Below are 15690 nucleotides of genomic sequence, written 5' to 3'. Positions count from 1 at the left end.
CCAGTGCAATGTTGAACGGAAGTGGCAAGAGTGGACATCTTTGTTTTCTTCCTGATATTAAGGGAAAAGCTTTCAGTCTTTCACCATTAAGTTAGCTGTGTAGTTGACCTTTATCAGGTTGAGGAATTTCCCTTTCATTCTTAGTTTCTTGATTGTTTTTAATCACAAAATAGTGTAGATTTTGCCAAATGCTTTTTCTGGATCTATTGAAGTGATAATGGGTTTTTCTCCTTTGTTCTATTAATATGGTGTATTACATTGATTTTAATATATTGAACTAACCTTGCTTTCCTGAGACAAATCCCACTTGGTCATGGAGTATAATCCTTTTAATAAGCTACTGGATTCAGTTTGCTAGTATTTTGTTGAGTATTTTTGTGTCTGCATTCATAAGAGATATTTGTCTACAGTTTTCTTTTTCTTGTGGTATCTTTGTCTAGTTTTGGTATTATGATAGTATTGGCCTCATAGAATGAGTTAGGGAGTGTTCCTTTCTCTTTTTTTTGGAAAAGTTTGTGAAGGATTGGTGTTAATTCTTCTTTAAACATTTGGTAGAACTCACCTGTGAAGCCATCAGTTCCTGAGCCCTGGCCTTTTTATTTTTAATTTTGGATTATTAATTCAATCTCTTTACTTGTAACAGGTTTATTCATGTTTTCTATTTCTTCTTGAATCAGTGTTGGTAGTTTGTATCTTTCTAGGAATTTGCTAGGTTATTTAATTTGTTGGCATACACTTATTTATTACATTCTCTTATAATCTTTTTTTGTTTCTGTAAGGTTAGTATTAATATACCCCTTTTCTTTCTTAATTTTTTTTTTGTTTTTTTTGTTTTTTTTTTTGGAGGAAGATTAGCCCTGAGCTAACTACTGCCAGTCCTCCTCTTTTTGCTGAGGAAGCCTAGCTCTGAGCTAACATCCGTGCCCATCTTCCTCTAGTTTATACGTGGGACGCCTACCACAGCATGGCTGCCAAGCAGTGCCATGTCCGCACCCAGGATCCGAACCAGCGAACCCTGGGCCGCTGAGAAGCGGAACGTGCAAACTTAACCGCTGCGCCACCGGGCCGGCCCCTTTTCTTTCTTAATTTTAACAATTTTAGTCTTCTCTCTTTTTTCTTGGTTAGTCTAGCTATAGGTTTGTCAATTTTGCTGATCTTTTTAAAGAACTAACTTTTGGTTTTGTTGATTTTTCTCTATTGCTTTTCTGTTCTCTATTTTGTTTATTTACACTCAAACCCTTACTTCTTCCCTTCTCCTTGTTTTGAGTTTTGCTTGCTCTTCTTTTTCTATTTTCTAGTGGAAGTTTAGGATATTGAGTTAAGATCTTTTTTTGCTTTTTGATGTAAGTGTTTACAGCTATAAATTTCCTTTTGATCACTGCCTTTCTGCATCCCGTGAGTTTGGTATATGGTGTTTTCATTTTCATTAATCTCAAATTATTTTCTAATTTCCCCTGTGACTTCTTTTTTTGATTCATTGGCTTTTAGGACTTGTTGTTTTATTTCCACATATTTGTGGATTTCCAGAGTGTCCTTCTGTTACTTATTTCTAATTTTGTATAGTTTCAATCCTTTTGCTTTTATTGAGACTTATTTTATGACCACCAATTATTTTTGATCTTCTCTCAGAAGCATCTTCCATGTGTACTCTTTTCTCTTAATTCCCACTGCTACTACCTTTGGCAGGCCCTTTTAACCTCCCATGTAGCCTACAAACCACTGCCAGATGAATCTTAAAATACCTCCAGTTCAGTGCCTCACTTTTATTGACAAAAATAAGTCCACATTTCTTAATCTGACTTTTAAGGTCTTTTCCGTTCTCAGCTCTAAAAAGACTTTCACCTTGAGCCGTGCCTGTAGAAACAGTCAAGTTAAATTAAGCAGGACATAACTTTTAAGACTAGTCTGTAACCATACCTTCCCACCATTAAATATCTATCCAATGGGTAAGTTTAAAGGTTCTTTGTTCCCCTGTTTAACCAATTATTGTTTTTTTTTTCTTTTTCTCCCCCAAACCCCCTGGTACATAGTTGTATATTCTTAGTTGTGAGTCCTTCATAGCTGTGGCATGTGGGATGCCGCCTCAGCATGGCTTGATGAGCGGTGCCATGTCCTCGCCCAGGATTCAAACTGGCGAAACACTGGGCTGCTGCAGTGGAGCGTGCGAACTTAACCACTCGGCCACGCGCTGGCCCCCCCCAATTATTGATTTTTAAGATAATTAGTTACTTCTTGTTTGTTTCCATCTGTGCAAAGGGAATTCTAAGAAAATTTGAAAGTTGTTTAGTTGCTTCACTGTTCAGCTCTGTGACTCTTAGCGCTGTCATTTTTGCATACATAATGGTATCAGATTGAATCAGAGGTTAAGGAAATTAAAATAAAATGAGAACCCTTTGAATACCATCATCAAAATGTTATGGTTCACACTATTCAAAGTACTTGATGTAGCTCACTACTGGAGAAGCCCCTCTTCTGTCCTTCAGTACCCAGCCCAAATGATCCTTCTTCCATGAAGTCTTTACTGTTACCTCATCAAAAATAATCTCTTCCTTATGAATGCCTCTGACAGTTTATTCTCTTATAGCTGCTTCTTTTTATAATATCTATTTGTGTATATGCCTTTTTTTCTCCACTAGTCTATCAGCACTTTGAGAACTGAGTAATATTTTGTACCCCAAGAGTTTTGTACATAGTGGGGAGCTCTGTAAATATTTTTGAGACAATGATTGAACGAACAATTTTTAAAATGTATTTTCTTTATTTACCCTTTTTCCAGTCTTACAGTCCCAAACTTATTCCATCTTTTTTTCTGAACTACTGGAGGCTTCTCAGTCCCCTTTCTTCATCTACCACTGCCTGTCTCTGCTTAGTATTTGCTACTTGTCCTCTTTACCTGGTGTTTTAATGGTGATGCATCACTGCAGGAATGTTTGTCATGGCTTCATCCTAGAGAGCAAGGTGGTCCCAAGCTCTTGTGTTTAGCTCCCAAGTTCTGCTGAATTCCTTATGGACTTCCCCCCACTTATTTCTTCCTATTTCTAGTCTCTTATCTCTATTATAGACAGTGAAATGACTAGATATATTAGACAACCTCATCCCTCCTATTTTCTTATTATCCTACTTCTACTTCATATCCTTTTCTTAGGGTTTTCCCCCTTTCATTTCTATCTGTTCTTCAGTGAAGTTGTCTTCACTATAAAACCCTTCTCCATTACTTAAATGGAAAATTATATCTCTATCCTTTGACTTCAAAGCTGTTTTTCTGCTATGACATAATGCCTTCATTATGATAAGAGAGAAGGGATGAGGTCATGTCTTTTTTTATATCTCCCCTGACACTGTTCCTAGCACATAGCAGACACTAAACACATATTTGTTAAAGGGAAGGATACATATATTTAAAACTTAGATCTCTTTTGGAGCATTCAGGCAACTCCTGAAATTATATTGACTCTCTATTTTAGAAAATCCATTCTCTCTCATGAAAGAGGTACCAATATTCCTTAATTTTGCAGTGTTGGACAGTGGTTTTATAAACTGAAAACTTCACTTGTTACCATCATGATGTATCTGTATGTCTATTTCACTGTTGTCCTTTTATTATGAGGACACATACACATTGGAAAATTTGTTTTAAATCAGTCACTCTTTCAGGATTTGACATTAAGGGGAATAAGAAAATAATATTCTTGATTTTGTTGATTTGTTTTTCAAGTCATTGTGAAACTGATAGAATATGGTAAAATACCACGTGGGTTGAGCCAAGTAAGCCCTCTCTTGGTTTAATCAGTTGTTCACATTTCAGCTTTAAATGAACAAATCCATTCCCTGAAGAACATCTCAGAGACTGGAGAGGAGTATTTTGTAATATCCAATAAAGTTACTTGTCATATTTATTCAAAAAGTGCAGGAATCATAGTTCCGGGAGTTAGATTTATGTTTTTTTCACATCACATTGGTGAATTGTTTTCTGTTGGCTATGATTCTTTTCCTAGAAGAAGTGAAGTATGCTAGTGCTTATATTTCAGAGGGTGGATGATGTCACTTAACAATATACCTCTCAAGTAAGACTTGGATATCCAGAGGTTACTGTTAATGCTTAATGTAAAAGGAGTAATATACTGAAAGTATAAACTTTTAAAAGTCTTTTGTTCTTTCAAGATGGTTTCCAGAAGTGCAGAATATTTATTACCAAGGTAATAAAAAAAAGCAGTTGCCAACTGGTGACAACAGTGCCAAACTAGAATCTTTTTTCAACTGCGCTGCTACACTTATGACTTTACAACTGCAGGACCTTGCTTTGGTCTCCATGCAAGATTTCACAGACTTAATTGCACAACCCCCAGTAAGTACAGTTCACTCACACCAATATTCATTTACTAATTTATTTATGTTCAATTCTTTCGGAGAGGAAAATGATAAAATACCTTTACCAGTGGGAGAGCAGAAATTATATCTTTAGACCTCATCTATTAAAAAAAAGTTAGTGTTAACCTGCATATTTAGGATTTTTAATTATCATCTTATTGATGAGGATTAGTGAAAATTCCCATAATTGAGAAATTTGGGTCATGATGGCTGGGGAAATTTTCCATGAGGAGCTCTTTTCTTTCTGGAAGAATGTCCTGTTATAGTGTGAGCAGGGCCTGGGAATTTGAGTGTTCTCTTGGGCTCCTTCTTGCAAGATTCTAGAGTCCCACTGCTGTGCACATCCTCCTTTTCCTGAAACCTTGACCCTATAGTTGATCTTTAAGCCCAATGGATACAATGAGATACGAACAAGTCTAGCTGGGAACTGCTCTTGCTTGTTTTAGTAGAGCTCCTCTTTGTAAAACTTACAGTTTACTTTGTCATTTGTTTGATTCCAATTCATCTATTGGCTTAACTGACTAGGGCATGAGACGAAAGGTGAGTTCCCATGTATTCTAATTGGAACCAGTACACTCCTTAGTCTACCACAATTCATATGTATATTCATACGTATATATATATATATATATGTATTTTATTTTTTTGCAGGATTCTGTTAGAGCTTTTGAACATCCAGGTTTCGTCATGAGGCTGATTCTTGATAATAACACCATTAAGTTTGAACCTGAGTTCAACGACTATATAGAAATCTTTCTAAATGTTTATGACGTCATGATTAAGGCTGTCAGTTTTGTGCCAAGAGTTGAGACAAAATTGTATTCCAAGTGGGTAAGTAACAGTGATATTCTGATTGCTTGAATTGGCATGATGATATTCACTTCAAATAACTTCTAAAAGGTGTAGACAGGTATCCACTGCTGTACGGAATGTAAGTGGCCTAGTAACATGGACTTATAAGGAAGTTTTGCTTCAAAAAAGTGTTGGTTTTTTTCCCATTAGCTCCTCTTACAACGTACCTAGTTTCCTAGTCCAGTCTTCCACTGGACTCAGTGGGAGACCTTCTGAGGGCAAGGAATGACAGTTGTGATGAGGTCTGAGGCGGTCAGCAAGAGTTGCTGTAGCACTCCTACCATGCTGTTCCCTTGTTATGCTCTTCTAGCTCTGTAAGACTGTCCTCCAATTGATTACCCTCCTCTTACATCTTTTTCTGTAAATATAAGAGTCTCCATACTTTCAGATTATAAATCCTGCTTCCCTTCTCTCTTTGGCCAAATATTTGGCAGAGCTATGCCAACAATGACATTTCAACAGTAGTTGTTTCCATCTAGTATATGAGATAAGCATGTCTGAAAATTCCTTAACTTATAAGATTTTCAAGTTTTGTAAGTCCAACCAGTAGCTTTCTTTTTTTAATTTTTAAAATAGTTTATGAATATTTCATGCATACAAAAGAGTATAAGAGACTAGTGTTTGAAGTTTTAAGTAGCAATAAAGTTAACACCTGGGTACCTCCACGCTAACTTAAACAATAGAATATTACTGATACCTTTCAGCTCTCCCTGCCCCCTTGCGCTTCCCTGTTCACATCTCTATCCTTCTACCCTCTATCAAAACAATGAGTATCTTGAATTTTTTAGTTATTATTCTGAATTTTTAAAGGTAAACTTCCTACATGTCTGGATATCCCTGAACACTTTCTGTTTAGTTTTCCATGTCTTTGCATAGATGGTCAGCTTAGAAATAATATGTGAATTGTTTTATTTTACTTAACATTATGACTGTGAAATTTTCCATTTTGAGGATATTTTCCTCTTCATAGAACTTCTAGTTTTATTATTTTATTTTCTAGGAATTCCATTAAGTTCTTTTTCAAATAGGCCAGGGCATTTTTGATAGTTTCTCATCCTTGGTCATGGATTCATGACTCTTTTTCTTCTGTTTGCTGATCTGACTTCTGCTCCTATTGGTTTATTTCTGTGGGTGTTTTTCCCTCTGTTATTGTGGGCTTATCCATGTAAGAACTTTATGCAGGGAAGTCTTTGAGGCCTTGGCTGAAGTTGGTTCCTCTGGAAATTGCACATTCTCTTAACAGGTGCTTTGGAGGCCCCTGCAGACCAAGGGCCATTTTTTTTTGTGTGTGTGTGTGTGTGAGGAAGATTAGCTCTGAGCTAATATCTGTTGCCAATCTCCCTCTGTTTACTTGAGGAAGATTGTTGCTGAGCTAACATCTGTGCCAATCTTCCTCTATTTTGTGTTGGATGCTGCCACAGCATGGCTTGATGAGCGGTGCTAGGCAAAGGACCATTTTTAACAAAATTCTTGCCTAAAGCTTCTGTAGACCACATTGGCCTTGTGAATGTTTACCCAAATCTGTATGAGATCAGGCTTGTGGTTACAAATTCTTAAGGTAACGATCTTTTTTCTTTTCTGCTGAGAAATAAGGCCAAAACGGACATTTTTCTCACTTTTGCCCCCACATTCAAAGGTTTTGTCACCTTTCAGCGTCCTTAAATTTTGTGTCGTCAGAACCCTCATTCTGAGGTTGTGTCAGTCACCTTTCAGTGTTCTTGGCTTCGTGTGTGGGTATCAATTATGACTCCCACCTGGCTCAGGCTTGAGTCTTTGTTCCCTGACAGCCATTCTCCCCTCCACGCCCCAACCCACACATCTTCTACCTTCCTGGAGACTCAGTAAAGCAGAGCTGAGACCACCGGGGTCACAGAGTCTCCAGGCAGCTGCTCGCTTCCGCACAGTTCCCTCTCATTCATGATTCTCTCATGTTTGGCCCTTTAGACTTTCCTTATTCTTTTCCTTCCTTAGCTATGCATTATGAAAGTTATATTTAGCATTTTTTTCCAGCATCTTTTTGTGTTTTGAACTAGGTAGTTGTTTTCGGGATCTCTATTCCTCGTAGTGCACAAGTAGAAGTCTCTCTAGAAACTTGCTATCTGTCCTTCGTTTAATTCCACTTCATCTATTGCACCTTTTTCTGTTCTATTCATACCCTACCTTTTTTCAAGAACAATTTGAGGTAGCTTATGAAATAGACAAATGTAACAAGTTAATAAGAGTTATTAGGCAAATCTTGAAGTGGAGAGAAGTATTATAATCATGTGAATGCATACAGCTGATATAATATTATGGTTGTAAAATATAGCTATGAGCTTCCTCGTTTTTAAAGTGAAGAGGAAAACATGATAAGTTTTAACTAGGATTGAATATTTAATTTAGACTGCTTGGGTATTTTCCTGGTATCAGATTTTGAGAGATAGGTTTTCTGTGGGGCCTTATACATGGGGCAGTGGTTCTGAAACCCTATGCATCAGCCTCACCTGGTGACATTTTAAAAATGCAAATCCAGGGGCCGGCCCGGTGGCGCAGCCGTTAAGTTCGCACGTTCTGCTTTGCCGGCCTGGGGTTCACCGGTTTGGATCCTGGATACAGCCCTACACACCACTTGTCAAGCCACGTTGTGGCAGGCGTCCCACATATAAAGTAGAGGAAGATGGGCATGGATGTTAGCTTAGGGCCAGTCTTCCTCAGCAAAAAGAGGAAGATTGGTGGCAAATGTTAGCTCAGGGCTAATCTTCCTCAAAAAAAAAAAAAATAAAAATACAAATCTGGGGATCCCCACCACCACCGCCCCTTGCCTCCAGAGATGTGAATTCACAATGACAGTTGGTACTCAGAAACAGGTGCTGGTAAAATCTCCCTAGATGATTCTGGCAATCAGTCAAATTTGGAAACAAGTGACATAGAAAGTACTCTCGGTAAAATAATTGAATGTGGTCTCAATGATCTTTGACAGCAACTCAAAGTGGAATTCGTATCACTGTTTCTTATCAAATCTTTGACAGTAACTGCAAGTCAAATTAAAATACACTTTTTTCCCATGGAAAGCAAACCTGCAAGGGGCTGAGGTGCTGCGGGTCCCAGCACAGCACCGTCTTGTGACAGAATTTGACACACTTTCGAACACTTGAGCTGTCTCACACGAAAGATCACTTCTCTTAACTCTTAACAGGAATTGATTAGAATTCATATCAAAAGTATACTTTCTAATATAGTTCTGAAGTCTCGATATCCAGTTCTGTTTAGAAAGATAGATCTTTAGGCTTTAGAAATTAGGCAGGTATTAATAAATTCAAGAAACATTCTATAGTGAATATTAATGAGCTTCACATTAGATCCAATAATTTCACGTTGCATACAGTATATAATATAGATTACTTTATCCTGAGGTTCTTTTTCCGAGAAGATAACACCAAGTATCTACCGAGCCCAGAGGTGAGGCTCTCATAAAGCATCTAGTTCTACGCAATACATTTTCCTAAAATGCCCACGAGGGGACAGAGCAGGCGAATGCACCCTGGATACCTGAACAAATTGCCCAGTTGTCTGAGGAATTCTTTGATATCAATTTGAATGCTGTAGAATATCCACTACGGGCAATGGTTTTTGTTTGTTACAGTTAAAAATCCCTTCTTCTGGAAGACAGATAGAGCAAATGTATTTTTAAGTGTAACTTGTTTCAAGATGATAAACCATGTAGGCACATTTACTTGTCTTCTTATTTGAAAACAGGAGACAGGCTGTTGAGATTTCTTTGCTTACTTAAAATGGCTGTCTGACCCATCCTTGCCTGCCATCATTCTAACGGTGATCGCAGAATGCAGATTTCATAACTGGGGATTTTACTCGGCTCTACTTGCTCTTCACAGAATCAAAAATCAAAGGTCAATGAATGAGTAACCAATCTTTCTTTGTTCTAGATAGATTGTTCCTAAGGTGAAAAAGTACCGTGATCAAAGAGTATGCTATGACATTGAGTTGGCTTATTTTTTAAAAGTAACATACAGTGCAAGCACTACCTTACACTAGCATGTACAATTGCACGAATAAAATGTGAATTTTGCTATTGTGTATTCTAACTTTAATTTTGTGTATATTTTCAAGCTGCTGTCCTTTCATCCTTACAGAAAACAGAACACAACTAAGTGGCTTAAACGGAAAACAAAAAAATTATATGAAACCTAAATATTTAAAATACTGCTGTGATTAGACTGAATATCTTTCTAGGGAGATTAGAAAATCATAAAGATCTTGTGAATAAAAATAAAGACAATGTGGTCAGATTGGCAATTTTGCAAAGATAAATGTTACTGTTACCTTAACTTCAGGTATTTTAAATAACTAATATTGTTTTTTCCCCTTTGTTTAGGAAAGTAAGTCTAAACCAACAACCTTGAAGCCAATAATTCTCAGTGAAATTGTTGATGCTCACAAAAAAAAGGTGAGGGAAGTGACAATGAGAGAGAGCGTGGCACCTACCGAGCACCGCAGACTCTATGACAAGTATGACTTTTTGGTTACCAAAAAGGCTGAGCAAGACGCTGATGCTTTCCTCGCAGAAAATCATAATTACGAGAAAATAATACAGGAAATTCGCAAATACCAAAAACTAATAGAGGAAATACAGTATACATCCAGAAAGGTAATTGACCTGTTATGTACTACTGTTCTCTGTGCCTCATGATCTTTTCTCAGTTTTATTAGGATATATTTTTAGACCATGCTGTTGAAGAATTAGACCATTGCTATCAACAGGAAAAATATTTACTGAGCTGCTCGCTGTGCCAAGCATTGTGGCACGTCCTGGATATGCAGAGGTAGTCAAAGAGACACGGTTCTTGTGCTCAGAGTGCGAACATCTCCTACAACTCAGATTTCTAAGTACTTTATTTATTTTGAGCCCTCAAAAATTCTAAAAACTTATGTCTTTTTGCTTTGGTGTTTATAAATCATTTGGAAAATATGGTTATTAGGCCAAAATGTGGTTACTTTTGTTTAGTAGGACACTGGTGATTTAAAATTTTCTTCTTTTGTTCTTTTTTATATTTCCCAAAATTTCTGTCATGGATGTATATTATTTTTTTGTGCAGAGAAAATATAGCATTTAAGTCCCACACTATTTATTTAGCAATAACTCAGTCCTCTGAAGTTTTGTGTCCATTATTGTCTTGAAATAGAATTAGCTTCCAAGGCAACAAACTCTTCACGGAGACTTATCCAGAAAATAGTTGTAAAAATCCCTGCCTGTATCATATTTTTAAAAAACTCTCAATCTTGTTAGTTCACACACACACAAAATCAGTAGTATGAGGAAGGTAAAACTGTGGGAATCTTTTATTTCTTTTCGTGTTTAATAGAGTTTTGATACTTAACGTTGCAGACTGTTCGTTTAGGAATGTTTGAAATGCGCTGTGAGGAATTAATCAGAGCTTTGGTGAAGCGAGCAGACGTTATCTGTGGAAAACTTATCGCTAAAATGTTCAGAGATCATCAGGAAGTAAATACAAGGTAATTATGTGATATTATTATATTTTTATTTTGGGGGGAGGATGTTAAATAGAAGCAACTGTTGTTCAACTAAAATAATGGATTAGAGCAGGGTCATGAATGACCCAAAAGAAAGATAATGTCAATGTATTTTTACTTGGCTTTATGTGTTATTTCATGATTATTAGTATTATTTGTTTTCACTGCAAATATGCCTTCCCAATTGTCTGAATTAAAGTGGTATTAAAATGTGTGTGCATTTCATTTGCACAAGTCAGATGGATGTTCTCTAACTTCAGATTTTTAAATTTGTATAATCAATACACAAAATTGGGTTTTCAAAGCAGATTTACACAGTAGTTGTTTTAGGTCCTCAGGGACCCTCAAATTTGGAATTTCCATCTTACTGTAATTACCCTTCAAAGCCATGGGAACTTGTCTTAACTAAAAATTCATTTGTTGAGTAACCTGGAGATTTTAGGAAAACTGACTCATGTTAAGTAAACTTACAGAGTGCTGATGTGCAAAGCAGAATACCTATTTTTTTAAGACAAGAAGTGTAATCAGTCTTCCAACAACTGGTGCTAGTGTCACTCTAGGAACCTCTTTTCTGGTATCAGTTTCATGGAAAAAAACCCAAATAATCAAAAAAAATTTTATAGTTATGGTATTAAATAGAATATTTCTTTCAGGCTGTATCTAAGGCTGAAGGAAGCTTTATTTACCTACCATGTGTTAGGCACAGAGTTAGGTGCTTGGACTCTAAATATGAGTAAAACTGCTGAAGGAAGTGATGGTGTTGAAAGGGAAATAGACATACAAACCTGCACATTACAATAGGGCGCAGTGAGCACTGTGCTGAGCCACAGAGGTAGAACAGAAAAGGAAATGAGTAATTTTCTTTCAGGGTGGAATTTGGGGAAGAGGGGAACGCCAGGGAAGGCTGCAAAGGGGAAGTGATGTGTGAGTTCATTTTGAAGGATGAGTAGGAATCTGCTAGGTGGACAATGTGGGTGAAAGAATTCCAGGTAGAGAAAATACTATGTAGAAGGGAGTGAGGTATGAACATGGCATGGTGTATCCCGAGAACCAGGAGGGGTTGGTGTTGCTTTCCCACACACTGTGAGGGAAGAGAGCTGAGGGGTGACGCTGAAGAGAGAGGCACCACATGAAAGAGGACCAGGACTCGCGTAGCTTATCTAGGAACCAGAATCACATATTCACTTAAAGCACCTTTTCCTCTAAAAGTACTGGAAGGATAGTGAAAATGTCTTTTACTTGTAGCTTTTCATGCCAGGTGAAATATTTATTTTAATTTCATAGCTATTTTCTCTGCCTTTTAACTACCCTCTGAACTCATGCCAGTTCTACTTTTTCCCCTTTTCTCCTAATTATGCTTCTCACCAGACTCACTGGATGGACTGTTAGAGGAACCATTCGGTGTGAAGACCCTCAACTCCTTGCCCTTACATGTCCATGAACCCCTTCATACCTGTCGGCCCACATTCTCAGACGGCAAGAGTCTGTCACACCCATTCAAAGTTCCTATGAGCTCAACCCCATTGCATCCCATCCCTCTGGAGCTGGCTCCCCCAGCCATCCCCTCTGTATCACATTTTAAATCTCTCCTTTGCTATTGATTCTGTCTCTAAAATTTGCAAACATGTTCAAAATCCTCTTCCATCTTCAGACCCCTCACTTCAACCCAACATCATCGCCATGCTGTTTCTCTCTCCCTCGCCTCTCAGCCACTCTTCTTGAAGAAATTTCTACATGTTTCATCTGGACTTCCACTTGCTCTTTTTTTCTTTTTAACCTCACAGTAAGTTCATTATTTATACTGGCTGCAACCCAAATCAATAGGAAATATTTGCATATTACCAGAAATTTCTGAGCATACAGGCCCATTTTAACCGTTCTCTCCAAGTAGGGTTAATGACTCCCTTCCTTTGTACCATTTTTTTGGTGCCATCTCAAAAAATCTCTGGTTGAGCACTTAAAATTCTAGGTTGGATGTGATTGTTTATGGTCCTGTCTTCCATACTGGATTGTGAACAGGCTGCGGACCATTGTTACATCTTGTCCATTTCTGTATCTCTGTCAGTTAATCCTATAGTTGGGAATGCAATAGATGATCATTAAATGTGTATTGAATGAATAAGTAAATGAACACAAATTTGCTTTTCATTCATTAGCTGTCGTATAGGTAAGATAATCTAACTTTATTTTTCATGTAATGGAACATTTAAATCATCTATAGGAACCTGTTTAGGAATGAAATTTAAATATATAAGATTGATTTTTGTCTGGTGTTTCAGATTATGTGATGAATTTGAGAAGATAGCTGAAAAAGCTCTTAGCACTCCTCCAAATACAGCAGAACTGATGGAAATGAAGGTATTGCTTCTAAATTCTTTATAGTTGTGGGTGTAAAAGTTAATTGTTTTTCTTTTTTTGCCAGCTTTTATAAGAAGTTAATTATTGACATGATAATACAATAACAAATCCCTGCAAACGTTAACACAGAGGCTTAAAGTAATGTTGTTTTATATACTTAGCTCATGAGTCTGCAGTTTGGTGGTTTAGGCTGGGTGCTCCTGGCCAGTTCTGGTCTCATTGGGGTTACTTACTCAATTGGGTCAGCTAGTTCTCTTTCGGGTTGACTAGTGCAGCTATCCTCAGCAATTGGACTCTGCTCCACTTGTGTCTCAAACTCCAACAGGCTCACCTGGGTGTGTTCTCATGTCACGGTAGAGGCATAAAAGCAAGCCCAATTGTACCAATGCTTTTCAGGTTTCTCCTTGTGTCACATAGCTAACATCCCATTGGGCAAAGAAAGTCACGTGGCCTCAGAGTCAGAGTGAGATACCAGAAGAGGTGAGGTACTGGAGCTGTCAATGCAATCATCTACCAGGATATTTTTGAAAGCACTATTAATAATTATTACCATGCTAAAGGCATAGAGCAGTACTGTCTTGAGCAAACTGTGTGATCGCCCTTCATTTTCTTTTAATCAACAAATATTTAATTCTTAAGTAATATTTTGTTTTCTATAGCCTGTCTTTTGTTATACATTAAAATTTTCTGCTGTAGTTTGCTGAAGTGTTTTATGTTTGAGCATAGGCTTTATGGTACTGAAAATATTTAGATAAGTGTCACTTTCATCATTTTTCATGTTCCTGCTGTGCTTGAAGTCTACCTAATGGTGAATAAAATAATATAAAACAACTAGTTGATCACCATTTTATTTTATTCTTTTTTCACTCTTATAACGTTAAGCTTTTGCAAGATCTTTTTTTTCCTTTGCTAACATTCCCAAGATCCAAAATAGAACCCTTTTATTTTTAGGCTTTAAAATACTTAAGTGTACCCAGCAAAGCATGTAAAATCATTCAAAACTTTGTATAGGTAGGAAATTGCAAAAGGAGTTAAAATGATTTTTGTACATTCTTTAAATTATTCACTTAAAAGTTTGTCAAAATCATTAGAACCAAATTTTACATATAAGCCTCTAACTAAAAGAGTTCCATTTTCTTTAAAGTATTTGTACTTGGATTGGGATTCTTACTATGTGAATTTATGTGTCCGATATACACACATGCCTAGATATATTCTCTTTTAGAATATTTGTATATTATATATTAGTTGTTGTGGGACATTGATACTTTGATTATCGGTGATTATAAAGATAGCTGGAGAATTCCCTAATTGTAAAGTCTTTTGGAAAGATGAATATTCAGTATGAAGAGCGTAATTTATTTACCCTCCTAGCCATTGCTGAAAATATTTAGGAATTTGGGGTTGTTTAGTGTCAATTTCTATTGTTCATAGCAACTTTTAACAGAATTAGTAAATAGGATTCATTAACTGGTGTTAAAAAATATGTCTGTACCTTAAAAACATTTATTCCTGCAAGGGCAAAATAGCTTCTCAATTTATTTAGCACAGAAATCAGTCACATATATCAGTAAGGAGAAATAAAAGTCCAGTTGTTTACATAGGAATATCATTAACCATATTAGAAAAATATATTTTCAGCTAGGCATTTTGTTACCTGTGGAAACCACCATGGTTTGCATCTTATTTGTTTGAATTTGCAACTTAAAAACATTTGGTCTAATTAGAAAGATATATCAGTGAAAGAGTTCTAGGCAATGTTGCTTCTTTTTTTCTTTTTAATTACAAAAGCAAAAATTTAAACAATATGGGATTGTACCAAGAGAAAAATAAAAGTTTCCCTTTTTCCATAATTTCTTTCTTTAGGGTAATGATTCTGTTAGTTGAGGGTGAATTCTGCTCTCTCCAAACTTATATATAGTGATATATATGATATATTGTATATATAGTGATGTATATATATATGTATATATATAACTAGAGAGAGAGCCAGAGAGATGGAGATTAGAGATTTCAAAGAGCTTTAACAACATTTTTAAAAAGAAGTGTGTACTTCCTAGACAGGGAGGAGGGCGTAAGATGGGGAAGGTGAGCACACTAGTTGTAGGTAACGGCCAGTGTTCTCATTTTTCCGTGGGGTAGCAGATTTCCTTTGGTGTTTATATTATTAAGATATATAAATAAATTAAGATGTATCAAGAGAGCTTTGAGAGAGCTCTACGTATATATGTACATACACATGGGCATGTGCATAGGTGTGCACGCACACACGTGCACACACCTGTACATTCACCCGTTCACGCACACAAATAGATTTGTTTTTGCAAAGGCAGAATCATGACTCTGCTGCAAATTACTTTAGTTATTTAATAATATGGCTTCTCTGTATTTCTCCTACTAGGTAGCTAGGGCTCTTACTTTTTCCCAAAATCAATAGCCAGTTACCCCAATACGATTTGTTAAATGATGTCATTTCACTCCTACTTTGCAATGCATCTTTTCAACACTGAATTTCCATACGTACTTGGATCCATGTCTGAACTCTCTCTATGCTGCTCCGTCCTCTATTCCTGGGCCAGAGCG

The 15690-nt window shown here is 36.7% G+C and overlaps 1 protein-coding gene across 3 annotated transcripts in view; it reads left to right on the top strand.

Moving 5' to 3' along the window:
- Window positions 1-15690, top strand: part of DNAH7 (dynein axonemal heavy chain 7) — a 235229-nt gene that overhangs the window by 43806 nt on the left and 175733 nt on the right. For all 3 annotated transcript variants that reach the window (XM_070581701.1, XM_070581700.1, XM_070581702.1), the window contains exons 11-15: window positions 4162-4345; window positions 5020-5199; window positions 9593-9865; window positions 10604-10731; window positions 13029-13107. In XM_070581701.1, coding sequence (XP_070437802.1) covers window positions 4162-4345; window positions 5020-5199; window positions 9593-9865; window positions 10604-10731; window positions 13029-13107 — 844 coding nt within the window. The remainder of the gene's footprint in view (window positions 1-4161; window positions 4346-5019; window positions 5200-9592; window positions 9866-10603; window positions 10732-13028; window positions 13108-15690) is intronic.

Source organism: Equus przewalskii, chromosome 17 (assembly GCF_037783145.1).
Source record: "Equus przewalskii isolate Varuska chromosome 17, EquPr2, whole genome shotgun sequence".
Taxonomy (NCBI): domain Eukaryota; kingdom Metazoa; phylum Chordata; class Mammalia; order Perissodactyla; family Equidae; genus Equus; species Equus przewalskii.
Note: the sequence above shows the minus strand (reverse complement) of the source record. Positions and strands in the feature narration are given on the sequence as shown.